Source organism: Pollicipes pollicipes, unplaced genomic scaffold, assembly GCF_011947565.3.
Source record: "Pollicipes pollicipes isolate AB1234 unplaced genomic scaffold, Ppol_2.1 Scaffold_4740;HRSCAF=5597_pilon_pilon_pilon, whole genome shotgun sequence".
Lineage (NCBI taxonomy): Eukaryota > Metazoa > Arthropoda > Thecostraca > Pollicipedomorpha > Pollicipedidae > Pollicipes > Pollicipes pollicipes.
Genome location: NW_023596545.1, coordinates 35052639 through 35080423, shown reverse-complemented (window position 1 = coordinate 35080423; position 27785 = coordinate 35052639). Strand labels below are relative to the sequence as shown.

At 57.1% G+C, this 27785-nt stretch overlaps 2 protein-coding genes across 5 annotated transcripts in view; one reads left to right on the top strand and one right to left on the bottom strand.

The window, feature by feature from the left end:
* heph (polypyrimidine tract-binding protein 1 heph) overlaps nucleotides 1-11998 on the top strand; it is an 84331-nt gene extending 72333 nt beyond the window's left edge. For 3 of the 4 annotated variants that reach the window (XM_037221344.1, XM_037221342.1, XM_037221345.1), the window contains 9 exons: nucleotides 204-314; nucleotides 2527-2692; nucleotides 5767-5871; nucleotides 6582-6697; nucleotides 7376-7409; nucleotides 7868-7960; nucleotides 8291-8585; nucleotides 9004-9103; nucleotides 10322-11998. In XM_037221344.1, coding sequence (XP_037077239.1) covers nucleotides 204-314; nucleotides 2527-2692; nucleotides 5767-5871; nucleotides 6582-6697; nucleotides 7376-7409; nucleotides 7868-7960; nucleotides 8291-8585; nucleotides 9004-9103; nucleotides 10322-10390 — 1089 coding nt within the window. In that variant the 3' untranslated portion in view covers nucleotides 10391-11998. The remainder of the gene's footprint in view (nucleotides 1-203; nucleotides 315-2526; nucleotides 2693-5766; nucleotides 5872-6581; nucleotides 6698-7375; nucleotides 7410-7867; nucleotides 7961-8290; nucleotides 8586-9003; nucleotides 9104-10321) is intronic. The other variant, XM_037221343.1, reaches the window with a different exon arrangement.
* Nucleotides 11999-12080: 82 nt separating this feature from the next.
* LOC119098429 (histone-lysine N-methyltransferase SUV39H2) lies at nucleotides 12081-23730 on the bottom strand. The gene is made up of 11 exons (XM_037221346.1): nucleotides 23561-23730; nucleotides 22556-22681; nucleotides 21428-21555; nucleotides 21042-21175; nucleotides 18658-18826; nucleotides 18051-18302; nucleotides 17496-17717; nucleotides 16731-16875; nucleotides 15982-16091; nucleotides 14962-15136; nucleotides 12081-12326 (listed from the first exon to the last, which is right to left on the bottom strand). Exons 1-11 carry the CDS (start codon nucleotides 23601-23603, stop codon nucleotides 12307-12309), a joined length of 1524 nt encoding a protein of 507 aa, XP_037077241.1. The 5' UTR covers nucleotides 23604-23730; the 3' UTR covers nucleotides 12081-12306.
* Between the last annotated feature and the right edge of the window lie 4055 nt (nucleotides 23731-27785).

The window sequence follows — 27785 nt, the reverse complement described above, 5'->3', positions numbered from 1 at the left end:
GGCCGTCGGGAAATGACCGGCCTCTCCGCAGGCCGCGCTCGTCAATGCTGCGCCGCTATTTACGTGCGCCGGTTGTCGGTCGTCGGCCGCGGCGGGCACGCTGATTGGCCGTGCGGTTGACGGCTGTCCGCGCTGATTGGTCCTGTGGCTGGTGGCGGCCGGCGGAGCGTCGCGATGCTGATCGGACGGCTGCCTGTTTCCAGATCTTCTCCCGGGTGGGCAAGGTGCTGAAGATTGTCACCTTCACCAAGAACAACTCGTTCCAAGCGCTGATCCAGTACCCGGACGTCGTCACCGCCCAGGCGGCGAAGCTGGTGAGTCCCCTCGCCGCCTCCAGGCTCGGTGACGTCAAAGAGAGATGGAGCATTCGGTGCGGCGCCGCCGAGGGACTTAATGAACTGTTGATGCCGAGTCCGGCGAGCGGGGCTTAACAGGCCTCTCGACCGTGAACGTCTCCGATCCTATTGACATATTGGTGCGCGGCACAGTGTAGTGTACGGAGGGCGGGCTGCGCGGGACAGTGTGGTGTACGGAGGGTGGGGTGCGCGGGACAGCGTGGTGTGCGGGGAGCGGGGTGTCCGGAAGGTGGCGATGGTTAAGTGCGTGACGCGTCTAAACGAGGTACCTTTCAAACATGGCTGAGCCTGTCGCGGTGAATGACCTAGACACGGCCCCTGTCTCGCGAAACAGCAGCGTGCCAACGGGCGAGCGCTGCTCCCAGGCCGCTGTGCGGTCCGACGCAACAGCGGGCGCCGTACGGTCTGCTATTCGGCCCAAAAAGGCTCGACACTGGCCGATTTTGGCCGCATCCCGCCGCCTCCCGCCTCTGGAATCGCCAGTCGCAGCGTCGCCGCTCCGAACCTGCCAGCCGGCCGCCAGACTTGAAATCGCCGGCTCTTGCGTCGTTACGGCAGGACGGCCGTAGCAGGCGGTGCTCCGCTGCCGCCGCGATCACCGGCCGCCACCGGCTCATCCGCTGAGTGATCTGGGCGTGCTGCGGGGCGGCTGGCCGGCCCCCGGCCGCCCGGCCGCCCGGCCGCCGCCCTCGCAAACACTAGAGACCGCTGCCACGTACGATAACTGATGCTGCTGATGAAGGCCACTCGACGACGGGAGGGCCGGGCTGACGACTAATACCGGCGGGTTGACTGGGGGACGGGGAGAGGGGGGAGCTCTGTTGTGTTCCGCTCCAGGTGGGCGCCGGGAGGCACGGCGCGTGCTGGAGCTGTCTGCTGAGGGGAGGAGGGGGGGGGGGGGGGGGCTGTGCTGTGAACCCCTTCCGTCGCGCGCTGGGAGGCACCAGCTGGGGTCCTGGACGACCCTGCAGCACCAGGTACACCCCGGGGGGCGTGACCCGGGCGGCTTGGCGAGCACGACCCGTCGCCCGTCCCGCGACCGAGCGTCACCGCGTCTGCAGCGACCCCCAGCGGCCCTGAATGGCTAGCACGGGAAATGTGATTCGCGTCTCGGACGCCGCTGTAGCTGCCGACACCCCGGGGAGTGGTGCTTGAACGGGCGGGCGGGAAATGGCCGCCGCTGCTGAGCTCTCCGTGACCCTCCCGGTCTGCCGCGGCCGGCTGGAGGGGAGGGGGCGCCCGTCCAGCGGGGCACGACACGACTGCGCCGTGTCGTAAGTCGGCAGAAGCTACGGCCAGGACGGCAGAAGCTACGGCCGGCCGGTGGCGAACGGACACGGGCGCCGCTGAAGGCCACGGGCCGGCCACGAATGTCTGCTCGCGGCCGGGCCGGGGCGAGAGTTGAGCTCCGGGCAAGTCAACCCGGACTTCGAGACCAGGCGCGTCCTTGGGTCCGCCCATTCAAAAGTGATGGCGCCGAACGGGTTTCGATCGATATCAGACAGGCGCTCTCGGCTGGCCAAATGGTCTCGGTGGGTGAGCTGTACGCACCGGCGCCGGCGCACCCGCTGCGGCGCGGCCTGGCACCCGACACCCAGCGGACGTCGCCGAGAGAAGGCTCGGCGTCGCTCCGACGCGGCGCCGCCGCCGCCGCCTTGTGAAGCGGCGCGCGTTTGTTTGCCCATCGCCAGGGGTGACGGCCGGCGCATCGGACGGCCGCGCCGCGCCGCGCCGTCACCGGCGTCGGCCTGCTGTTTGTCTCCGCTGCCCACCCGATTGCGTGTTTTGGCGGCGTTGTTCGGCGCGCTGATTGCGTCGGCGTCCGGCTGATGGGCTGCGGCCGCTGCCGATATCGGGCGGCGTGATGACTGGTCAGGCGGCGCCGAGGTGTGGCCGACGCCGCCGGAAAACAGTGGTCAGGCCGCGCCGGGCGCGCTCGATTCGACGGCGCGCTCGGTGGGCCGGAACGCCCCGGCGCAGACGGGCTCGCTCGATTTGCTGGATGCTGCTGTCGATGGTCTGTTTGCTGCGGTGGTGCTGGAGTGTGGCCAGTGCCGTTAATAATGGCGCAGGGCTTCCCGCACAGGGGCTGGCGAATGAAGCCATTCGTCCACTTCCCTCGCCCGCGGCGCCTTTCCGTCTCTCACGGCCGCGCCGTCTCTCTCCCCAGCAACTGGACGGCCAGAACATCTACAACTCGTGCTGTACGCTGCGCATCGAGTACTCGAAGCTCACCAGCCTGAACGTCAAGTACAACAACGATAAGTCTCGCGACTACACCAACCCCAGCCTGCCCACAGGTGACCCCTCGCTCGATTCTGCCTTTATGCTGGGAGGTAGGTGTACGGGCTGTGGCCGCTTGGGGCGGCGGGCGCTGCCGCCGCGGCCGGCCGCCGGCCTGGGTGCGCCGCCCCTCAGGCGGCGGGCGCCGGCCGGTCGCGGCAGCCGCGGCCGCGCGCCCCCTTCTCGTTAACCGCACTGCTCCGCTCGCTGAGACGCTAGCCGCACGGGCGCACCGCGGGGCGGCCTGGCTGTGTGGCTGTTGGCGGGTGTGATGTGTGGTGCCGCCCCGCGACCCCATGCACCTCTCCGCTCACTCCCCGCCCACTCCTCGTGGCGGCTGGCCGGGGCCGGTTCCACCGCCGGCACGGCGACGTCCTCTTGGCTCTCACGCTCTGGCGCTCTCGCCTGATGCCTCCCGCCCGTGAGATTGTCTCCCGTTCCGTTCCTCTCGCCCGTGACACACTCTCGTCCCGGCCCCCTCACCCATGAGGCTGTCTCTCGTCGCGTTTCTCTCGCCCGTGAGACACTCTCGCCCCCTCCCTCCCGCCCGTGAGGCTGTCTCTCGTCCTGTCCCTCTCACCTGTGAGACATTCTCGTCCAGTCTTTCTCGCCCGTGAGGCTGTCTTTCGTCCCGTCCCTCTCGCCAGTGAGACATTCTCGTCCCGTCCCTCTCACCCGTAAGGCTGTCTCTCGTCCCGTTGTTTTCGCCCAGCGTCTGCCCCTGTCAGGTCCCCTAATTCTCTTCCTGCTTCTCGGTATTGACTTGTCAGCCTCTTGGGCGCATATCCATCCACCATCGGCGTCTGGATGGTCCTTCTGTGTATCCCACCTGCACCGATGCCCATCTGCACCATCTCTTCCCCGGCACCGTCGAAGGGCGCAATGAATGTTTGCCCCCTGCCCCTCCCCCGGTGTACAGCCCGTGTCTCTGCCGTGGGTGGGTGTGCACGACCGGTGGTTGCGTTTCGACGGCTGGCTGGCAGTCTCCATGCGGTTGCGATGCTCGTTGACAGGGCGCTTACGCTATTGGCCGCTCCAATCACACACTAACCGCCTCCCAACACGTGCGGGGGATGGCCCCCAGCTTGCCGGTGGAGAACCTGGTGAACGCCGCCATGTTCAGGGTTCCGACGAGGCTGTTAACTGACTGGCGTTGTGGGCACTGTGCTTCAAGTTAAAGGGTGGTTCTGTGGCAGATCATATGTGGCATGCGTTAATTTCCTGTTAGGCTGGTTCGAACAGTATGTCATGGCCCGCTTTTCCAAGGGGTTATTTGTGCGAAATGTTTCGAAACATTGAAAATGTTCAAAAATCATTCATACTTTGTGGGTTTGTCTAGGTGTACATATGCATATGGCTGATTAAAACGACCTCTGATTTCACATTAGCAAGTTTCTTGATGCATCGTTCGAGCTTCCGGGCTTTCGACTTAACAGCTTTGTTAGGGTAAAATATTGCACATGAAATAACGAGTTCTCTCCAGCCCTAAATAAACAAGCAATTCTTACAGAGTTCTGGAGTTATTGGGCGGTGGGCGGTAGCTACTTAACATGTGATGTGGCTATGTGTTATTGTGGTGTTTTCGCTGCAGACATATTGTACGCTTATTGAAGTAACGGTATTAATATTTGTCTTCTCCGCACCAAAACATGTTTTTGAGATAGCGATGCACAATGTTTGTTCTCAAAAGCCTTTCGACCCATTACTCGTACCATTCATGTTTATCCGGCAATGAATAAGGTCTGCAAACGTTAGAATGTACAGATATCGACGAATGTATAAGTGATGTTGAACGAACAGTTTTTTCTTAACGATGCTGCTGTGTCGAAAACCCAGAACCTCGAACAATGCATCAATAAGCTTATTAGTATAGAATTGTCGGTTGTTTTTAATGAAACGGGCATAAAGGAAGCTATTCTGTCATGATATACATATATATATATATATATATATATATATATATATATATATATATATATATATATATATATATATATATATATATACTCGCACACACAGAGGTGTGTTTGTGTAGGTGAATGCATATTGCATACCGTTTTAATCCTAACGCAAATAGGTTATCAAGTAGCGTTTAATATGGTGCAATGTTTCAAACCATCTTGTGATGTTCCTGTGTTATGCATAATACGTATTGGGTATGAGGTCCGAACATTGAAACAAGGTTCCGACTATTTCGCACAATAAACCCTACGTAAAGATGGCCGATGTAGCGAATGTGTGTGCTGCGATATAGAGCACACTATCGGAATGCCCGTTACAGTTGTACGTTCAATGGGTGGCATATCTGTAATGTGTCATGTTTGCGACACGTAGAGGCGATATGCGTCTGTTGTTTGGTTGTTAGCTTGCTATATGGTGATGGTGATATCCGCTGTTACTTGCGTTGAATGTTTGCCCGCTATTCACTCGATATGTCTGTCGTTACCTTTATGTTCGCCATTCCCTGCTGCACAATGACCATTTGTGTTATGTTTCCCTGTCTGGTGACCTGTATTATACGCATCTTTCGTTTCCGATCTGTTTACTAGCTTCGTGCCGCCTTTGTCTGCTGCTCGGCCGCGGCGTCATGTATCCGCTGTCAGGACCGAGTGTGTTGCGTATGTCCGCGCTGGTGGTGTGTTGCGTGTATCCATTGTCACTACAGGCGGCATGTCCGACATGTCCGACATGTCCGACATGTCGGGCGTGTGCCTTTTGAACCGCCAAGTGTTAGATGTGTTTTCTGTCCGCCCGGGCGGCACGTTAGATGTGTCTGCCGTCCGCCCAGGTTGTATGTTGGATGTGTCCACTATCCAGCTGTCCGCATCGGCGGCTTGTCGGATTTGTCCGCTGTCGGCACACGCGGTGTGTTGCGTGTGTCCTGCTGTCCGCCCAGGCGGCACGTTAGATCTGTCCGCTGTCCGCCCAAGCGGTATGTCAGGTGTGTCCGCTGCCGGCACTGGCGGCGTGTTACGTGTGTCCGCTGTCCGCCCGGGCGGTATGTCAGGTGTGTCCGCTGTCCGCCCGGGCGGTATGTCAGATGTTTCCGCTGTCCGCCCGGGCGGTATGTCAGATGTGTCCGCTGCGAGCACCGGCGGTGTGTTACGTATGTCCGGTGTCCACGCAGGCGGCTCTCCGGGGATGCTGTCGCCGTTCGGACTGCACGGCCTGGCTCCGTCTCTGGCCGGCTTCCCCGGCATGGGTGGCATGGCGGGCATGGCCGGCATGGGAGGTAAGAACCAGCTCTTCGACCAGCGCGCCGACTCGGTTCCCGGACGGCCTGAGAGGTTGTTTTTGCACCCCAGGTCCTCAAGGGCGCGGTGCTGAATCACCTGGCTACTTTTGCTTCGCTGTGTACCCGCTCTCTGACCGCTGTTTATTTTCTCACCGGCGAATTTATGGCGGCCGCGTGGCTCGCCTCCGCTCCACACCGGTGCCGCCCAGTTGCGGCGGGAATAAATTATCAGCCGCATTTGTCGGTCCGGATGTTAGCCGGGCGTCGTCATTGACAGCTTACGCCGAGAGAGGCGGTTATTTACGGGCGCCGGCGCCGGCCCGGACGCGGCCGGCCACGCCGGCGGCGGCCGGTTGGTATTCTCGCCGCCGCCGGCGGTATAAACCGCGGCAGCGGCGGCCACTCCCAGCCGGCCGCCGGCCGGGCCGGCGAGATCGCCCCGGCAGACACTTCCATTACGTCGCCGATGGGGGGCCATCCGGCGCCGGCCTCAAGTGGCGCGGGGCCGGCTGATGACGTCCTGATGGCGCCGCTGATGACGCCTTGATGGCGGCCGTGATGACGTGCGGGCGCCGTTCCGCGCGGCCCGGGGCGATGTTGCGTCGATAGCGCGCGACGGGCGCTGCAGCGGCCGCTCTGGTTACGGGCGGGCGTCGAGCCGTGCCGCGCCGCCGCGTCCGCCGCTAACGCCGCCGCTCCCGTTACAGTGCCGTTCGGAGGTATGATGCCGGGCGGCCTGGCCGGCGCCGCCATGGGCGTGGGCCGACTGCCCGGTCACCACATGACCGGCTGTGTGCTGCTCGTCTCCAACCTGGACGAGGAGGTACGTGGGCCGCACCGGCCGTCACCGCCGCCGCTGCCGCCGCCGCCGCCGCCGCGCGCCGCCCGGTTCGCTCTTCGCTGTGCCGCCTCGCTCCTGTTCCGCTTACGACTTTCGTCCGCCACTGGACGCCGTCTGTAAATAGTCTGTCGCTCTGGCGGCGCGTCGCGTCTCGGTCACGGCGTGCTGCGCGCGGCCAGCCGGCTTTGGGATGTGTACAGACGCTGGTCCTGGCGGCTGGGGCGCTGTGCTTCATACGTGTTACTTTGCGGGTGAATTCGTCTCATCGGGCAGGTTTCAGTTGGTTTGGTCGGATGATGAACAAAGCCGGGCTCAAGCATAATTGAAATCACTCTGATTGACTGTGGAAACACGTTGATTTCGGCTTCGTGACCGCGTGTAAGCTGCCTGCTGTCGTCCGAGCCCGGGTTTTGGACCGGGCCGACACTGCATCAGAGTTCAGCGGCGGTGTGGCCAGTAGAGTACCTGATTAGCTAGCGGTCTGAAGGTGTGTGTAGTCTGTTTGGCCCTTAGCAGTTGCCCTAGCGTGTTGACGTCACCTAGGTTGGCGTGCGGCCTGCGGGCGACCGCCCGTGTTGAGCGCGCGCGCCGTCAGCGGGGCTTGTTCTAACCGGTCTTCTCTCTGTTTGCCTGCCGCGCCCTCCATCTGTGCGTCTGTAGATGGCCTCCCCTGAAGCTCTCTTCACTCTCTTCGGTATGTTGCGTTTCTTACTCTCTTTATGAGCCGATCGTTCGCTGTTAGCTCTGGCGGTGCTCTCCGCGCCGCGTGACTCGCTGTTGCCGCGCGGCGGCTGGAGAGCAGCTCGGACACCGCTGCGGACTCCGCCGCGGACACGACCGTGTCCGGCGTGTCCGCGGAGCGGCGCCAGCGGCCCGGTCCGAGCTGCTCCCTCCGCGCCGGCGACCTTAGAGGTTTGCCCTGTCTGGCCCTGCGTAACGTCACGTCCAGTGAGGTGCTCTCGCGTTCGATGCCGTTAAGCACCTTTCTCGACGCTTGCAACGCGTCTGCGTTCATCGGTCGGCGTGCTCGCCTTGGCCTTCCGTGTCTCTGCCGCGCCCGAGGCGCCGACTGCCGCTGCCGTGCCTGGTCGGCTCGCGCGTTCGCCGTCGCCGCGACCAGGCCCCGCTCACCGCCGGCCGCCCGCCTTGCAGGCGTTTACGGCGACGTGCACCGGGTGAAGATCCTCTTCAACAAGAAGGACAACGCCCTGGTACAAATGGCGGAGCCGCACCAAGCCAGCCTGGGTGAGTCGGCTGGCCGTCGGCCGGCCTCTTTGCCAGATTAGAAGTTGTGTTTACCGGCGGGGCCGTGTTTGTCGGCGGCGGGCCCGGGGGAGGTGGCCGGCCGCTGTCCGACAGACGCTGCCTGCCAAGTCGGTCCGGTGCGACCCCGGCGCCGGCAGGACGTCCTTGCGGCGGCCAGGTCGCGCCACGGCCTGATGGATTGCCTGCCGCCGCGACCACCGGGCACAGATTTGTCGGAGCGATCGTGCGCCGCGTCGGCCGCGGCTGGCGCGGGCGGACGTCCGCGCACGGCGGCGCCGCTGTGCTGACCGCCTCGACCTCTGCCCGCAGCGCTGACCCACCTGGACAAGGTGAAGGTCTGGGGCAAGCAGATCCGCGTGATGCCCAGCAAGCACCAGGTGGTGCAGATGCCCAAGGACGGGCAGCCGGACGCCGGCCTTACCAAGGACTTCAGCAACTCGTCGCTGCACCGCTTCAAGAAGCCGGGCAGCAAGAACTACCAGAACATCTACCCGGCGTCAGCCACGCTGCATCTCTCCAACATCCCGCCGCACGTGACCGAGCAGGAGATCCGCGAGGCGTTCGAGCTGTCGGGCTTCGCCGTCAAGGCCTTCAAGTTCTTCCCGTGAGTGGCGGACGCCCGGCGCGGCCGGCGGCGCGCTGGCGCGGGGCGCCGAGCTGCCTCGGAGCGTCTGGAAAACGCTGCAGGCGCGACGTCACGATGAGTTACGGCGCTCTGCTGCTCTGCATGGGCCAGAGTTATGGTTATGTTGAGTCGGCGGCAGGTTTACGAGGAGAAATGGGCCGGCCGCCTCACAGGATTCGGCAAGGTGCACTCGCCGCCGTTCCATCCGTTCCCATTTGGCCGTCGGGTCGACCAGAGCCCCACCATCAGAGCGGCCGTGGACGGTCTGGACTGAGCGCCGCCGCCGCCGCCGCGCCTGACGCTGATTATGAGCTGGTGCGCTCGGCGGGCGGGGCCGGCGCCGGCTCCGGCGGCCGAGGCGGCCGCTCCGCCCCCTGACGACCCGCTCTCGCCGCAGGAAACGGGACAACCAGGAGGGCGATAACGGCCAGCGTCGGGACCACCGCATGGCGCTGGTGCAGCTGAACGGCGTGGAAGAGGCTGTCATGGCCCTTATCGTGAGTGTCGGCGGATGGCCGCGGCCGCTGGTGCTGGTGCTGGGCGGCTCGGCTCGGCGCGTGCCGTGCCGTGCCGTGCCGTGCCGTGCCGTGCCGTGCATGTGGGTGGGAGGTCTGAGGAAAGACAATGAATGGGCGGGGTAGGACCCTGGGATTGCTGGATTAGTTCTGGGATTCACTATTTGGTGCCGGGTTTATTTTTGCTTCGCTTCATTATCGCTGGGTAATTATTATGCGTGTTTTGAATCACCGTAATCAGTGAAGTTACTGGGTTGATGCAAAGCGATCAATGAATGTTTTCCATGCGATTGTGTTTTCGGACGTTTTGTTCCTGGGCGGGCTCATTCAACCGAAGGGAGGAGGGCATTGCCTCTTTGCGCGGTAACAGTAGATGACGACGACCCGTTGTTGGAGAACGGGTGCTACTGTCGCGACCGCACAGCTTCAGCTCGCTGGGACCGTCGCACAGCTTGTGGGAAATGACCCCCACCGTGTTTTATGCGGGCAAAGCATTTGCGGCGACGGAAAGTCATTCGGGGCTGCTTTTGAGTGCCTGAATTTAATGGCCGATCGAGTGTAAGCTACTACCTTTTCCATGCGGAAATGAATCTCGGAAATGGCGTCTTAGCCAGTTTGACGACTGGTCTCTTTTGTGGGTGAAATGAGCGGCGTTTGAATGCTAGCAAATGGCCTGTTGAATGGGCGCCGGCCGTCTAGCTGGTCACAGCGCTTTGAGCGGTGCCCTGCGCACTGAATGCACGTTCAGATTGGTGGCCTGGCCGGAAATAACTAGGCGAACCGACGAACGTCCGGCCCGATCTGCGCAGGCCGCGGGATTGCCGCGAATAGCACGCTGAATAACGCCCCCGGGTGGCCCGCTTAGTTGTTGCGCAGAAAAATGAGCCCGTAACTCGGTGCCAATTTTAATTACCAAGTTTTAATTGGATTGGTTAAAGCGTCGTGACGGAGTTAGGTGCGCTCGTTATTGGCTGCCGGCGGCGCGTGGCCGTGGGACTTACGAGGCGGGGAGACCGGGGAGAGAGGTGACCGGGCACCGGAAGGGGCATCAGCTCAGCTGTTGCCTGCGTGGTTGAGTGTTCTGCCGTGGTCAGTGTATCGCTCTGGAGGCAACCTGGCTAGTCCGCTCCAATGGTTAACAAGTGTTCTGCAGGAAATTGGACAGCCGCCTGACACGTTCCGATCGTTTTTTTTCCTCAGAAAATGCACAACTACCAGCTCAGTGACGCCAACCACCTCAGGGTCTCCTTCTCCAAGTCTACGATCTAGACTATTCAGCCCATGCATCCAGCCGTCACAGCAGAGCCGCCGCCGCCGCCGCCGGTGGCGGCCCGGGCCGACGGTAGCGCCGCCGGGCGGTCGGCCGAGGAGGCTCCGCTTACGTCGCCGGCCACCCCGCGTCGCGTCGCAGAGAGAACTCCGTCTCCGCGCGGTACTGTGCGGAGACTATTTTTGCATTTGCTTACATTAGGTAGTGTATAGTTGAGTTTTGCATGCCCGGGGGCACTTGGAGTTTCCCGCGCAGGTAAATTAGAGGCATCTGACGGTGTTATTAACTGTCGACGCGTCGACCTGAAGTGCGTGGGGCCAGCGACAGAGACGGCGGCGGACGGCATGGACTGGCGGGAAGCCGGCGGACAGGCGAGTTCGGTGCGCCGGGCGCGGCGTGGTGTAGACAGATGCCAACGACCGAGGTAGCGGCGAAAGACGCGCGTGCGCGCGAGGTAGTTGTACCATTCCTGTAACAGCGAACAAAATTTTTTGAAGGCATTGTATTGTTAATTTATTGGTGTGGTGTCCGTGTTGAGGCCAGTGGAGCGGGCGGCGCGTTCTGCCCTGCGGCCGCGAGCGAGCGAGCGAGCGAGAGAGAGAGAGAACTACAAGGGAACAATTCAGCCGGGGGGCGGCCGGACGTCGCTGGGGCGACGGCGCTCCCGCAAACAGTATTGTGACAGCTTTAAGGCCCGTCTGTCAAATTAGTTTGGGCTGTGACAATCCTCTAAATCCGGCAGCAAAACCGCTCCATCCGCCCGCTCGGATAGTTGGCCGTCCGGCCGCCGGGTGGCGCTCGCGTCGCCGCGGCGGCCAGGCGTGAACATATCACTCAGACCTGACTATTTTTGTACCATCTCGGTGCCTTTGGGCTAGACGAGCACGGCTAGAGCGGGATCGGCTTTGTCTTTTCAAGTTCCCCTTGTTCTCTTGAACCCTGTGCATAAATATACATAGCTGTCTCCTTTAGATTTCGTCGTAGTTCTCTTTGTGTCTTCGGATTTTTTACTCGTAGTGTTTGTCTAGTGCGCCGATCAACAACCCGAAGCAGGCGTGTTCCTTTCGGCCATTTGTATTGAATTTGTATTGCATTGTATGGTGTGCGTTGTAGTTGAGCGCGAGCGACGCAGCTGTTCATGTTGTCGAGGGAGTCTCAGAGAGGCGGCCTCGGGCGGTGCCGTCATGGCCACCGATGACGTCACAAGCGCTGTGTGTGCGCGTGGTGCGGGCGCGGGCGCGCGCGCGCGTGTGTGTGTGCCCGCGGAGGCGTGCGGACCGTGCCAGCCGGTACGATTGGGCTTACTTAACGCTGAGTCCCGTGCCTTCGGCCGCCAGGCCGACTCGAGCCCGCTGCGCCGTCGCGCTGGCAGCTCCCATCCGTTGTTGAACACGCACCGGGCTCGAATCAGTGAGAGCCATTTTTGTAATAAAACCCGTAAACGGCCGAGGTGGGCCCGCATCTCGATGTCTCCCGGCCGCCCCTCCTGCGGCCAGCTGTCGCCTCCCTGTGCCCGGCCTCTCTCCGCCGTCTGCGTTTGTCTGTGTACCTTGCGCCTCCTGCTGACACTGTGTATTATTCCGGTAATTAAACCTCCTCGACGTTGAGCCGTGGTTTGTTCTGGTGTGACGCCGGTCAGCGGCGGCGGTGGCCGCGGGGAGCGGGCCTTCATTGGCCGAATGGAGCCGAGTGTGCCGATGGCAGCAAATCGAGCCCGTCTCGCATCAGCTTTGCGCGGGCCTACCGAAGACGTTTGGGGTGAGGGTCATCTTCACTGTCCGCTCACAAACAGCGCTGGCGTTGATTTTGGAGCACTTGTCCTTGCTTGCACTTGCTCTGCGTGAAGAAGTGTTTTGGAAAAAGCCCGACCGCTCGACGCGTAGCTGAATCACAGCCGACATACAGGACCTCGGGATCACTGACCCGGGGTGCCATCTGAAACAGTGAGGCAAGAAGATGGCGCGCGCTACAGGGGAACCAGCGATGGAGCTCATCACATGGATAATGATTAAATGTTCCCAGCTGTATGGTTCGACATGCCGATAATTACACTGCTCAAAACCCTGAGCGGTTCCCGTACCAAGTCTTTCACCTTGTTTTCTCTCATTTTATTGTATTTTTGCATTTAGCATTGGGTGGTGTGCGTATGAGATGCATGCCAGGCTACTTAAATTCAAACTGGAGAGCGGTTCCTGCGTGCCAATTCCTTCTCCATGAAATCGGCTGTCGCCGCTCCACTAACAAGGACGTAGTGCTCGCGTCCTTGGTGCTTATGTAACAGGGACAGGTTTTCCGCTCAACGTCAAGATGCGCTTGTGATTTGGGTACTTTGTTCGCATATTTGGAGCTGCTCGACAATAAAACATGCCACAGCACAGCTCTAAAACTGCACAGCTCTCTGACTCGTGCGCACAGTATGCCCATGAGGCGTCTCAATAAACATGTGAGGAAAGCAGCCAGCAGTGCTGTGGGACCCCGACCCAGGCGGTGTGGATATTTTTGATCTACTCGTTGGGCATAAGCGAGGATATTCAGATCAGGCACGGAATGGTTGCGTATCCGAGCACCCAGCGCGAACTTTGTGGCAAAAAACAAACTTTTAACAAGTCCTGCAGTTGTGTGGTGGGCTGGCCGGGCCGGGCTGTCCTGCAGCCGTGTGGTGGGCTGGCCGAGCCGGGCTGTCTGTTCTACAGCCGTGTGGTGGGCTGGCCGAGCCGGGCTGTCTGTTCTGCAGTCGTGTGGTGGGCTGGCCGAGCGGGCTGTCATGTTTCTGGCGTTCGGGTGGTGGGCTGGCCGAGCATGGGCTTCTGTCTGCATCGTGTGGTGGGCTGGCCGAGCAGGGCGTCTGTTTCTGCAGTCGTGGTGGTGGGCTTTCAGGAGCAGTCTGTCCGGTTCTATAACAGCCGTGTGGTGGGCTGGTCGGGCTGTCTGTTCTGCAGCCATGGTGTGCTGGTCGTGCCCCATGAGCCGGCTGTTGCTGCCGGACATCTTTAACTGGCGGGACGAGCAGCGCCCACAGCTGTCAGCACGCAGCCTCTTTGCAAACAGCGGTGGATGTGGACGCTTTATGTCGGAAATGCGATGCATGACTGGTCTATGTACAGGCATACGAGACAGGCAGGGGGGGGGGGGGTACGCTGGTGATGATGATATCACAATCTCCCGAGTAAAGCGGAAGGATCGTGTTTGTTTGTATGACAGCCCATCGCCGGCGGCCGGCTCAGCGCAGGAAGCAACATGTCACACGCGTGCAAGACCTCAGACCCGCGTAGAGCGACGCACGCATCTTGGCGACTTCCCCTAGCCGAAACGACTACTAAAAAAAGAACACCAGAAAAACGGCGTGGCCACCACTTTCCCACGGGACAAATCACGCTTGGACCTTGACGGCGAGCCGCGCGCTGCGGCGCACCCCGAGGCGCTTTGGCACAGAGTCCCACGGCGGCTAGACCCGTCTCGCGATCACGACACGCACACGCGGGAGACAGCACGGACGCGGTCCGGTCCAGTGGCCCCTCGTAATGCCCGGTCCAGTGGTCCGTGGTTAGGTCCGGTTCCGCCGTCCGTGGTATGGTCCAGTGGTCCATGATGTGGTCCGGTCAGGTCGTCCGTGATGTGGTCTGGTCCAGCGGTCCGTGCTCAGGTGCAGCGGTCCGCGGTCCACTCGGCGGCGACGTGGTGCCGACAGCGGTGGCAGCTTGGTCCGGTCGACGCCGTGACGAGCCAGGCCCCTCCCGCACTGGCGCCCTGTCTGCGCGGCGGGCCGCTCAGCCGCCCGTGAGTGAGGCGCCACCGCCGGGCCCGCCCGCCGCCGCTGCGACAGGCCTCCGGGCCCCCGGCGACAGCTCGACCCGAGCTCAGCGAGTGGACGGGTGCGAGGCGCCACGCCGCGTCTGGCTCGGACGAGCCGCCGCCCACGCGCCGGCGCGCGGGCGCCTCAGAACAGGTAGCGCCGGCACGCCTTGGCGCCGCACCTGCAGGAGATGCGCGCCGACGGGTGCCGGCCGAGCGGGCGGCGCGGAGACCTGGTGGGGCTGGCGAGCGGCGCGGCCGGCGCGTCGCCCGTCGCCTCCGGCCGCGGCGGGGTCTGCGAGCCGTCCTGCGGCGGCGGTGGCGGCGGCGCCGCGGCCGCGCCTGTCGGGCGCGCGAGCGGCGGCGGGTCAGCGGCGCAGTGACGGACGCCGAGGAGCGGGCTCTCCTCGGGCCTGTGCAGCTGCAGCGTACATCTAACCAGGTGCGCATACAGACGTTCCTCGTCTGAGCCCTTCTCACGCTTGGAACCACAAGTCAAATCTACACGTCTCAGACATGCCATCCCAGTAACCCAACAGGCTGCTGGCTGCAACCTCGTCGTTGCGATGCGAGGGTTCCTTAAACTATGCGCGTCACCGCGGTGGCTTAGGCAGACAGCACAGCACCAAGTAACGGCAGACATGCACTCCCTTCACTTGGCATCAAGCCAGGCGGAGCACTACGCCAAATGAGCAAACCGTACCTGATACCACGCCAACCTACTACGCCTGGGTTCGGTTTGACTTACGGTATCTCCCCGGCCAGCCGTGCGGCGCACCTGCTGTCGGGCTGTGCAGCTGGGCGGCCGAGGCGTTACTGCCGAGCGGCGAGTTGTAGTCGAACCAGAGCTGCTCGCCGCGGCCGATGTCGCGGCAGGCGAACAGCGCCAGCCGCGGAAGGTTCGGGTCCAGGCAGTCCGACCACACGCCGTACACCACCAGGTTCGGCTCGCACTGACGACGAGGGTTCATGTGTCTGGCTCACGCTGACGGCGGGGTTCATGTGTTTGGCCCACAATGACGGCGGGGTTTATGTGTCTGGCTCATGCTGACGGCGGGGTTCACGTGTCTGGCTCACGATGACGGCGGGGTTCATGTGCCGGGCTCGCACTGACGGCAAGGGTTTATGTGTCTGGCTCACGCTGACGGCAAGGGTTTATGTGTCTGGCTCACGCTGACGGCGAGGGTTTATGTGTCTGGCTCACGCTGACGGCGAGGGTTTATGTGTCTGGCTCACGCTGACGGCAAGGGTTTATGTGTCTGGCTCACGCTGACGGCGAGGGTTTATGTGTCTGGCCCCCGCTGACGGCGAGGGTTTATGTGTCTGGCCCCCGCTGACGGCGAGGGTTTATGCGTCTGGCCCCCGCTGACGGCGAGGGTTTATGCGTCTGGCTCCCGTTGACGGCGAGGGTTCATGTGTCTGGCTCACACGCTGACGGCGGGGTTGATGTGTCGGGCTCGCTCACAATGACGGCGGGGTTTATGTGTTGCACTACGCTGTGTCAGGCTCACGCTGCCGGCGGGTTTACACGGGCAATGCACGACCTCACAAAAAGATGCGGCCAAGGCCCTGACACAGACGCACAGCCCTGTCCGTGTCCGTGAGAATAATCACGAAAAGGACGCGATCTTGGTCATCGCAGGCCACACGCAGCGACTTCAACCATCACCGGTTCATCGTATGGGCAGCCGGTGCGGCACAATAGACCCGGCGTGTCCGTAATTTTCCCCGAAATCAGCCAGCGCCTCTCTATAATGAGTCTAGGTCCTGCCGCTCCGGCCCGCCTGCGCCGGCTCACCGAGTGGTTGATGAAGTGGGAGACGTTGCCGTATACAGCTGCGTCCACTGTGTACAGGTTGATCTGGTCGTTGAAGTCCAGGTCGAACAGGTAGGTCACGCCCACCGAATCTGAGGACATCCGTCTGCGTGTGAGACGGCGAGTCGGACACATCTGGAGCCGGAGAGCGCAGGCCACCATTCTGCTGTTCCGCCCAGCTGTGTGCAAAACTGGCGTAATCCATTTGCTTTAAACACAACGCGTGGCGCACACATTTAAGCAACATCAATTATCGAACTGACTCGGGACAAGTGTGACCTCAGGTCACATTTGCCGAGGTTAGAGCTGAAGACATCACGCTGATAACGCACAGACCCAGGACAAGGGTGACTGTGAGAAACCAAACGCAAGAAACAAAAAAATACATGATGCTGGGGGATCGCAACACCTTATCGACCCTGGTAACGACTCGTCGAGTTCGTGAGGAGGAAGAGTAATACTAATATTAAAACGACGTTACGTCCAATGACACCATCACTCCAGCCCGCGACCGTTGTGACATCCCCCCCCCCCCAACCCCTCAAGGCTGGGGGCCTGAGCAATCTACCGTACCGCCCTTGCCGACCTCCCCCCGCACCAGCCCTTCCGATCCTCTCACCGCCCCAGTACGAAACTCCCGATCTCGCATAGCAACAGCCCTCCCGACCGCCCACGGCTCGCCCCTCCCCATGCCCCCTCTCCGCTCCCAGCTCTCTCCACCGACCACTCACCGTACTGCTCGCCGCGCCGCTCGGCCTCCTCGTTGGTGATGACCTCGCCCACGTACTCGGTGACGAACGAGCCGCGCTTGATCGGCTCCAGCGTCTTGACGCCCCAGCCGCAGTCATTGGCCGTTCGGAAGATGGCCAGCTTCACCTGCGGCGCCATCACGGGAAGGGGTAACAGATAGACACGCCACCGGCGGCGCCGCGGCGTTAGCGGTGACTGTGTGGCACGTCACCGGCGGCACCGCGGCGTTAGCGGCGGCAGTGACGCATGCCACCGGCGGCGCCGCGGCGGCAGTGAGGCACGTCACCGGCGGCGCCGTGGTGCAAGGGGCAACAATTAGGCAGCCGCCAGCGGCGCCGACGCCGAAGCCCGGTGCTGAACGCGGAGAAACCGGGTGCAACACGACATCCGACGAAACGGTTTGTTTACCGTTAGCGAAATCCAAGCGTAGTTCGAGCCTAGCAAACGTTCTATTCGAACTTCAAACGTAAACCAGGTGCTTCTTTCGATTCTTGTCCGTCAAAAAAGTTAAAAATGCAGCGCTTCGGCCAGACGACAAAGACACACATGGCGGACGCACTGGGCGTGGGAGCCGTGCATGCCAAGGCATAGAGCGGGACAATGTGCCATCCAGAGGAAAAAAAACTGTTCCACAATAAACAAGTACGCACAACTCAATAGGGTCAGTCAGGCGAGCGCGTAGTGTCCGTGGCACCGCCGCAGCCAGCTCTGCCGCCGGCGCGGCCTGGTCGCCGGGCGTCGCTCACCTTGCGTCCCCTCTGGACGAGCCGGTTGATGCAGTCGGGACCGCACCGGCACACCTTGTTACACTCGTAGATGGGCTGGCCCACCTGCAGCCGCAGCTTGCCGCTCTTGGTGTAGGCGAACGGCGCGCCGGCCTTGGCGCTGCAGCAGGCGGCGCCCGACCAGCAGCGCTCGCACTCGCAGCCGATCACCGGCTCGCTGGGGATGGTGACGCCGTCGCCCGGCTGCCGGCGCCGGCGCGCGCCGCGTCACACACACCCAGCGGCGTCAGGCGGCACCACAGCGAGCACGTGCGCGCGGGAGAGCGGCGCACACCGCAGAGCGACGCCACCCCGCCACAGGAATCACGGGGTGATGACGGTAATCGATGTCAGCAGTGATCAGCGGATAGACAAAGTTCACTGTATTGTTAGCTGATCGCAGATGATGCTGCCTCATCGCGTTGGTGATGATGTCGACCTGGTCCTCCCGACACACGGCGCACATAACCCGGACCCCGAGCAGGTCTTAAGGACGAGAGGACCCCGTCGGAGGCCGCCAACGGCAGCCACACCCACCACGTAGTCGTTGCTGTAGATGAACGTCTCTGGTGGCAGCGCCAGGTCCACCGAGTTCTCCACCACCAGCTTGGCCGGCTCCGAGCACAGGTCGTTGAGCTTCTTCTCCCACAGCTTCAGCTTGACCATCTGCTCTTCGCGAGCCCGAGTCAGCCGGTGCATCAGCAGCTGGTCCTTCAGCTGCTGCACCTTGCGTAGCGCCTTCAGGGTGGTGGCCTTGACGCCCGTCCGCCGCACGAACGACTCGATCTCCTGGTGGCGGAGCGCGCGGGCGGCGGTGACAGCGGCGCAGGGTGCGCGGGGCGGCGGTGCGGCGGCGGCGAGAAGCGGCGCAAGGCGCGCGGGGCGGCGGTGACAGTGGTGCCCAGCGACTCACTCGCTGACCGGCACCTCATGACCCATTCGCTGGCCGGCACCCCGCGACTCACTCGCTGACCGGCACCCCGCGACTCACTCGCTGACCGGCACCCCTGCGACTCACGCACTGACCGGCACCCCGCGACTCACGCGCTGACCGGTACCCTACGACTCACGCGCTGACAGGCACCGAGCTCAGCGGCAGCGTGACCCCACCTGCACCCAAGCGCGACACCTCTATCCCTCTTACCATGTGCACAGTTGTGATGGGCTTCATTTTATCCTTGAACTTCAGTTGGCCGTTGACGCAGTGTCGGGAGAACTGCTGCTCCAGCTGCGCCTGCGTCAGCTGGAAGTGCTCCTCCTCGAATACGCGCACGGCGTTCTCGCGAGACGCCGTCGGCTCCGTCTTCCGTCGCCTGAGGCGGGGATGGACGTGACGTGACAATCTAGCGTGACCTGACGAACCACTGGTACACAAAGGCGGGACGCGAGCAAATTAAAGCACGCAACAAGTTTGACACGCGCCCGGGCGGAGGTGGAATTGCCCCCCTCCCCCCGCCAAATGTTTTTCAGAACGATTTCCGAATGGCGCGGAAAAGCCGCGCCAAAATTTGCATAACTGTGTACAGATTGAATAGCGGATCTTTGAACAAAAAATTAGACGCACCTTGTACGGTCGTTGACCTATGACAGATCAAAGTTGGAAGACTTTTTGTGTTTGAGGAATTGTTCAATGTGATGCAACAACAGTGTCAGAGAAGTCATACACATCTGGGATAGTTTCTTAAGCAATACAGCAACTAAATTTAGAATTATATCCAATCCCATTGACCTTGGGTCAGGTATAAACGTCACACGAGGTCAAAACGAGTCTGCTTTTTTGCTTGAGAGCTTGATTCGAAGGGGTAGTTTCTGGTGTTTATTCCGAATTGATTAATGGTAGGGGCTGTAGTCGACATATTCCACGTACTTTTAAAAGGTCAGAGTAGGCCGTTGACCTAGACTCAGGTCAACATTTTTTTTAGGAACATACCTCCTAGCACAATCCCTGACGCTTACTGAATGGCAAAACAGGAGCAATCTCGTAAGTATTTGGCTACATTAACCTCATAAAGGTCAAAAAAGGTCACTGCCCCATTGACCTTTTGCGGTATCTAGCTTTACTGCGGTTGCATAAGGAGTACTGGAGGCACTTGAAACATCAACCTGGAATTCGATCTTGTTTGAACTTATTTGATCCTAATGTCATGAGCTAGGAACCTCAAATTTTGACAGTAGTAAGTTCACATACAGTTCGATCCACCCTGTGAATTTGGTGTCTCCAGCTACTTTAGTTTTCGGGATCTCGGGGGTCAAATTGATAACCCACTTCCACCGCTGACCGCGAGCAATGGGTTCTCAGCCGGCCACCCGGACGCGTATTAACACGCGCTCGGGTGAGGGTCAAACTGACCCCCGAAGGTTTTCCCGGAATGGTTTCTGAATGGGGCGGCGTAGCTGCGCCAAATTTTGTATAGCTGTAGACAATTGCATAGCGAATCGTTAGGTATCAAAATTTTAGATCACCTTGTACAGCCACTAACCTACGGCAGGCCAAAGTCGGGCCATGGATTTAGCGAAGTCAGTTTCTAGGGAATCCTCTGATGAAATGAAATCTGAAATATGAAGTGAAAGCTGATGCAACGTCGTGTTGGGCGAAGCAATACATCTCTGACACACTTTCTTAGGAAACACAACAATTGAATGAGCAGATTCCACTGACCCGGGGTTAGATATGAAGGCCAGATGAAGGTAAAAACCAACCCTGTTTTATTACCCAAGGGCCTGCTGCATGAGGTGGTTTCTGGCGCTTATTTCGAACTTATCAATAGCGGGAGCCACATTATACATCTTCCATAGACGTCTTAAAGGTCAGAATAGGTCACTTACCAAAAATGACCCAGGTCAACATTTTTTTTTCATAGGCCCATGCTGCCTGGCATAATCTTTGTTGCTTATTCAAACACAAAACTCAAGGCAGTCTCATGTAACTTTGGTCACCATGACCTTCAAAAGGTCAAACCAGGTCAGTGGTCTTAAATGAGCTATGTGAACTTAGCTTATAACAGATGTTCAGGATCTGGGTGCACTTTGAAGACCAACCTGGAGTTTGACCTCGTTTGACCTTATTTGAGCTCAAGGTCATGACCTCAGAACCTCAAACTTTGACCTCAGTGAGTTCACCTACAGGACAATACACCCTGTAAATTTGGTATCTCTAGCTCTCTTAAATCCTGAGGCCTCAGGGAGGGGGGGGGGGGAAATTGACCCCCACCTGAGTGAAGGGTATTCAGCCAACCATCCGGGGGCGTGTCAACACAGGTGTGCAAGAGTTATGACAGGAAAAAACAGGACATCACAGAACTTTGACAGAAGTCGTATAAGTTGGTGTTACACTGCCGAAGGTACGAGCAGCAAATCCCTCGTGAAAAGCCATTAATGTTTACTCATTATGCAGTGGTACCTAACCAACCCTACATTTTCATATTCTCACTTTAATGAGCTATTTATCAGGCCTAAACACATGGAAATTCATTCCACTGGCACAAGGAGGGCGCCGAACTATTAATCCACAGGACACCGAAGTCGTACTTGCTCTGGTGAGCCCGCTCTCGCTCCTTGAAGAAGTCGACCATCTTCTCCAAACAGCTCAGGTTCTCCTGAGGCTCCCAGGTGTTGTGGGCGTGGCTCCAGCCCTTCCACTTAATAAGGAACATGTCGACACCCTGTTGACACACCGTAATCATCGCCATTTCAACATACGATATAATCGCGTCTCGGTGCGTGCACCACATGACTTGGCGGGCTAGCAACGAAACGCCACGATTCTTACCATTACGAACATCTGTCCCACACATGAATTGAACAAAAATACCCCAATTATTCCATTTAGCACTTTGAGTTTTGCCCTCACCAAGTACATACAAATGGTAAGGGCAAATGCTAAAACCAATTCAAAGCTGATGGGTCCTAGTTACATTTTCACGGACGTAGTCGATGATTTTTTCCACGAGAAACTCGTCTTCCTCCAGTCCTGTGGTCGAATCAGCGTCACTTCCGTCATCAACTGCCGCGGCTTCCCCTCCAGCCAGCTTGGTAGCAAGATCTGCCGACAGAAGTTTTCGGTGAAGATGACAATAATTGATGGTGGATGGGCATTTTGGCTTCAAAGGCCAATTCACGCCCAGCCAGACAGTCTGCGTTAGTTTTTATCTTTCCCGCGGCACAAATTTCTCACAAATATACAGCTGGGAGATGCTGCTAATGGGTTACCATGCCATTCAAGGCTCAGTGAGGTATCACATGGAGGGAGTAGTTGTGCATTACAGTAGCTCCTCAGTTGCAATTTATGCACTTGTTTCACCTTTGAAGATGTCAAAGCAAACATCAGATAAAATGAAACAAGCCCCTTTATAACTATTGGTATACTTTTTAGGCAGAAAGACTGCTTCAGACAGCACAATTCTCGGCTTAGTAAATATGCTCCTCAATATGTCATGGTTTGATGATGTTGTATATTACACATCATTGAGAGCAAATTGATAGTGCTATATCTGGAAATTTTATTTCTTGGTCACCTTGATTGCTGAATGGCTTATGGAATGGCAGGGTTTGAATGACATTATGACATCACAAATGCCAAGATGACTTTGAAATACTCCCCCCATATACTTTTCCTTATTTTTACAGGTAAGTACATCAAAATTTAGGGAGGCTTAGGTCTTAAGAAGGGCAGAAGTTTGAACAGTACTGACAGGTCTCCAAGATTGCTATACAGTTCAAAAACCCACATAAATGTAGAACACTCCCTTTCAGCTGTGCAGTGTATAGTTTCATCCAAATGCATTAGAGGATGAGTTGGTTACAAGCATTATGCATGTTGCCATAAGCTCTTCTGTGTACTATGTGCCAGAGGCAGCTGGTAGGTTGCTAACCAGGCACTGACTGATGAGGAGGACCAAAGGATCGCAGCATTGGCATAGCACTAAAGCTTGCTAGACATGTAGTCTCACTATTAATTGTGAGCTATACTTTCAACCACAATTTATATCAACCCTCTGCAGTACTGGACATCAGCCAAGTCCTCACCATTCTTTACAGCATACCTTTCTTTTCATTCTCATTTTTTGGAGCCAGAACACAATTGTCATCTCTTTCCTCTTTGGATGCTGATGCATCCATCCATGCAGATGCTTCCAAATCACTACTGTTATTCATGCCATTTGCTGAGCCTGAAAACATATGAGATATGTAAAATACATATCATGTACAGAGAAGCATATTCATATTAACTGTCACTTCTATATATATATATATATATATATATATATATATATATATATATATATATATATGAGCAATGCAAAACACAGCCATTTACCAGGCTGACCATCTTGAGGTCACATTGGCACACCGCACCTCAACCACCTGTCTCGGACTCAACTCAATACTGAACACTGTTAGCCAAATTTTAACCCATGTAACATGTCATCCCAATATTCAGGTGTCAATGTATTATCAGCTGACAAGTGGAAATGGCATCATAAATGAATAGGATAACAGCAGTCTCCATTACTATTTTTGACAGAGCTGTAAGCCCTGAGCACAAAAGCTTCATAAATAAAACAGTTTTCCAATAAATGAAGTCTGTACACCAATCATTAATGTGAAAGTTAATTTCAAGCTTTGACATACACAACTGTATGAGCACAAGCCATGCTATAAATCTGTCCAAAAGACACTGTGAAAAAAATCACAACGAACATATCTGGCATAGGCAGCAGCATCCCCGCAAAAATTTCAGTGCACGGACACAGCCAACCCCAAGCATTGACACAGCAGGTGATTTTTGTCTAGCTGGCCCACTGGTGCCACCAAATTGGACATTAGACAACTGGGCCTTAATACATCTTTTCATTTGAGGTCAGATGCACAAAACACCCATGCTGGTCCAAGGTCAAAGACAGCCAGGGGAATGAACTTGGTATGCGGCCTAAAACCTTTTAAAAGACATTTCCACAGGCGACTTTTACACCAGGAGAGAAACATGTCACCCTGATACACTCGTATCCAAGGCCCTAACTCGTGTCGTCATAGGGCCTTACTCGTACCTGACGCCGCTAGGTCCTGAGCTTGGCTAACACCATTGTCCATGTCTATACAAAACAAGCAATTAGACGGCTCAAAAAACGCACACTGACCACCTAACGGAATATCTTAGAAGCTCTATATGCGCCCCGCTATGCCGGAAAACCAGCGGAAAACCACAACAAAACACGGTTGGAAACGACGGTAAGATACGAAATGCGCAAGTTGGTACAAGCAGGCATAAACAGCGCGACATCTGAAAAGTATCTCTAACTTATTGCGTAATACATATAATTTAGGCGGTTTTTAAATACTATGCTGGAGTAAGATTACTTGAAATTAAATAAATTAACTTCAAAAAATATTAAATTGTAAAAAGCTTTTCACTATTTTCTCATTATCATATCACGTAAGGTTTGTTATGAACGTCTGTCAATCTAGCAGCAGATTGATATCCAATTGCCAGTTGGATATTGCGGGGCGTCTCGATTGCCGCCAAATTTGGTGTGCAGGGCCTTCTCATCACGCTGATTCCAAAAATCAATGTCTTTGGGGTGGAATTTTGCGTAATTTTCGAGTTATATGCTGCGTAACATCCCAATGTGATAATGCGGGGCGTCTCGATTGCCGCCAAATTTGGTGTGCAGGGCCTTCTCAACACGCTGATTCCGAAAATCAACGTCTTTGGGGTGGAATTTTGCGTAATTTTTGAGTTATACGCTGCGTAACATCCCAATGTGATATTGCGGGGCGTCTCGATTGCCTCCAAATTTGGTGTGCAGGGCCTTCTCAACACGCTGATTCCGAAAATCAATGTCTTTGGGGTGGAATTTTGCGTAATTTTTGAGTTATACGCTGCGTAACATCCCAATGTGATATTGCGGGGCGTCTCGATTGCCTCCAAATTTGGTGTGCAGGGCCTTCTCAACACGCTGATTCCGAAAATCAATGTCTTTGGGGTGGAATTTTGCGTAATTTTTGAGTTATACGCTGCGTAACATCCCAATGTGATATTGCGGGGGCGTCTCGATTGCCTCCAAATTTGGTGTGCAGGGCCTTCTCAACACGCTGATTCCGAAAATCAATGTCTTTGGGGTGGAATTTTGCGTAATTTTCGAGTTATACGCTGCGTAACATCCCAATGTGATATTGCGGGGCGTCTCGATTGCCGCCAAATTTGGTGTGCAGGGCCTTCTCAACACGCTGATTCCGAAAATCACTGCCTTTGGGGTGGAATTTTGCGTAATTTTTGAGTTATACGCTGCGTAACATCCCAATGTGATATTGCGGGGCGTCTCGATTGCCTCCAAATTTGGTGTGCAGGGCCTTCTCAACACGCTGATTCCGAAAATCAATGTCTTTGGGGTGGAATTTTGCGTAATTTTTGAGTTATACGCTGCGTAACATCCCAATGTGATATTGCGGGGCGTCTCGATTGCCTCCAAATTTGGTGTGCAGGGCCTTCTCAACACGCTGATTCCGAAAATCAATGTCTTTGGGGTGGAATTTTGCGCAATTTTCGAGTTATACGCTGCGTAACATCCCAATGTGATATTGCGGGCGTCTCGATTGCCGCCAAATTTGGTGTGCAGGGCCTTCTCAACACGCTGATTCCGAAAATCACTGCCTTTGGGGTGGAATTTTGCGTAATTTTTGATTTATACGCTGCGTAACATCCCAATGTGATATTGCGGGGCGTCTCGATTGCCTCCAAATTTGGTGTGCAGGGCCTTCTCAACACGCTGATTCCGAAAATCAATGTCTTTGGGGTGGAATTTTGCGTAATTTTCGAGTTATACGCTGCGTAACATCCCAATGTGATACTGCGGGGCGTCTCGATTGCCTCCAAATTTGGTGTGCAGGGCCTTCTCAACACGCTGATTCCGAAAATCAATGTCTTTGGGGTGGAATTTTGCGTAATTTTTGAGTTATACGCTGCGTAACATCCCAATGTGATATTGCGGGCGTCTCGATTGCCTCCAAATTTGGTGTGCAGGGCCTCTTCAACACGCTGATTCCGAAAATCACTGCCTTTGGGGTGGAATTTTGCGTAATTTTCGAGTTATACGCTGCGTAACATCCCAATGTGATATTGCGGGGCGTCTCGATTGCCTCCAAATTTGGTGTGCAGATGACGTGTGCAGGTGTGCAGACGTCGTGTGCCGTCCCATGCTTCGGCATGCAGTCGGCTATCAGCTGCTTGAGCCGCCTGACCACCGGTGTGTCGCCACCGCAGTCCGGCCGGCTCGCGTAGTGCGGTGTCTCCACCACGGTCAGCAGCAGCGGGCTGATGTGGCCGGCCAGCCAACGACATGGGCATGGCGTGCACAACTAGCATGGGCTGCTCCACCAGCGTCACCAGCGTCCTTGGGAGATAAGACAGGCGGTGACATCACCCAAATCTTCAGGCTCCAACGGTGAGGCACGATTGGTTTGGTCACAAGCGACATCTTGTCAGTTTTTGGTTAGGACAAACAATGATAGTGACTACGTCGGACTATTACTCCACCACCTTAAAGGTCAGAAACGAAACAAAGCTGAGAAGGATGCCACTGGGCCATACCACCATGCCAATGCTATCACATACCACACGGTTATCCCTTACATCTCGCGAACTGACCTTCTCCAGTGAACTGATACGGACAGGCCCAAAGGGGAATTCCAGGACACATATTCCAAAACGCGTTGAAGCCTGGCTTCCCAGCACGCATCTACCAACTATGCATATGGCTATCCCGTCCAGTGAATCTAATATCAAATTATCCATCAGTAAGTTCGTCTACATTCAAAACTGGATCCACGAAGAGCAAACGCGTTTTCACCCTGAAAAGAGAAGGCATATGTCACCTCGCCTGACCCCGTGTTGTCTCGCGGCCTCTTGAAGATGTTAGCCTCCGACCCGTCGTTGTCGGCTGCCGCCGTGGCCGGGAGCTGGCCGAACGGCACCAGCTTTACCATCAGCAAGCGCGTCAGCAGACTCAGGTGAACCAGCATCACCATGGGGAACGGCTTGCCAGACGCCTGCTCCCCAGACACGCCCGATGGCAAGCCCGGAATCGGGCTGACAGCTGTGAACACGACAGTGCCCCGTCAGACCAGCGATCGGCGCAGGCGTCGCGACGAGACTGGCTTCAACGACATCGAGTCTTACAAACATCGCCTGTTACAATACATAACTTATCAGCAAGCCAGGCCACCAAAACGTGAAATATTATCATTTTGTGTCATTTGCATTACGCCATAACATGAGCTGAAGATATGCTATTGCGCAAACATCACCAAAAGGTACGCACATCGCGTTGAACGCATCTAAATTGAGACCAAAGCTTAGCAGAATTCTGCAGCATGAATACCACATACAACAGCGTAGAGAAAGATCCCGAATAAATTCAGCAAGTAACACAACCACTGATATGTCACTCGTGAGCAACATCTTAACCAGATAGAATCATTTTAAATATTCGGCAGCCAGTTGATAGCAACCACGGCGAGTTTGGGATGGTTCAAATTGTCACCACAGATACTTAACAGCCTGTTCTCAGCGGCAGCACGGCAAAATAGTGAAAGCGTTCACAGTGGCTATGCACCGCGTTCTAAAGGCCGCTTGACCGTCAAAGTCGCACGAATCGACGGCTCAACCCAGTGTTCTAATATTCGGTCACTTGGGTGGCATGTATGCGGATACTTTTCATGTTATTACACCCCGGCTTGTGGCTCACTGCCAACTGCCCATCCCCTTGTTCAGAATCAGCCAATCAGCATCGGACTGCGCGGCTGTGAAACCAGTATCTATGCACCTCAGGCTTGACAAATGCACTAAGAAGGTCAGGTGTCTGGGTCGGGTCAAAGGGCAACGGATTGGCGCAAGCCAATTGCGTGCGGGGCCGTCGCCGGGTAGCCAGGATTCTGGTAGCATTAATTTATATTTAAATCCCGCACAGCCTGCTGAATGCATTTTGGAACGCTGGCTGAACTACATCCAAAAGTGAGACCCACCATCGCGACATACTCTGAGCGAGCGCCGTCCGATCCAATCCCTCCGTGATCCCATGCCAGTCCGCATCCCTCGGCGAGCTCACCAGTCTCGGGCGCCGCCCTGAAGACAACCTCTGCGAGAAGCACCATGACCACGCCGTTGGACTTCATTTTGGCCGGCTGGCTGTGGCAGGCGGCGGCCAGTGTGGCACCGTGACGCGCCTGGAATGGCACCGGCGTTAGCAGCACGGACACCTAGCTGATGCCGAACGT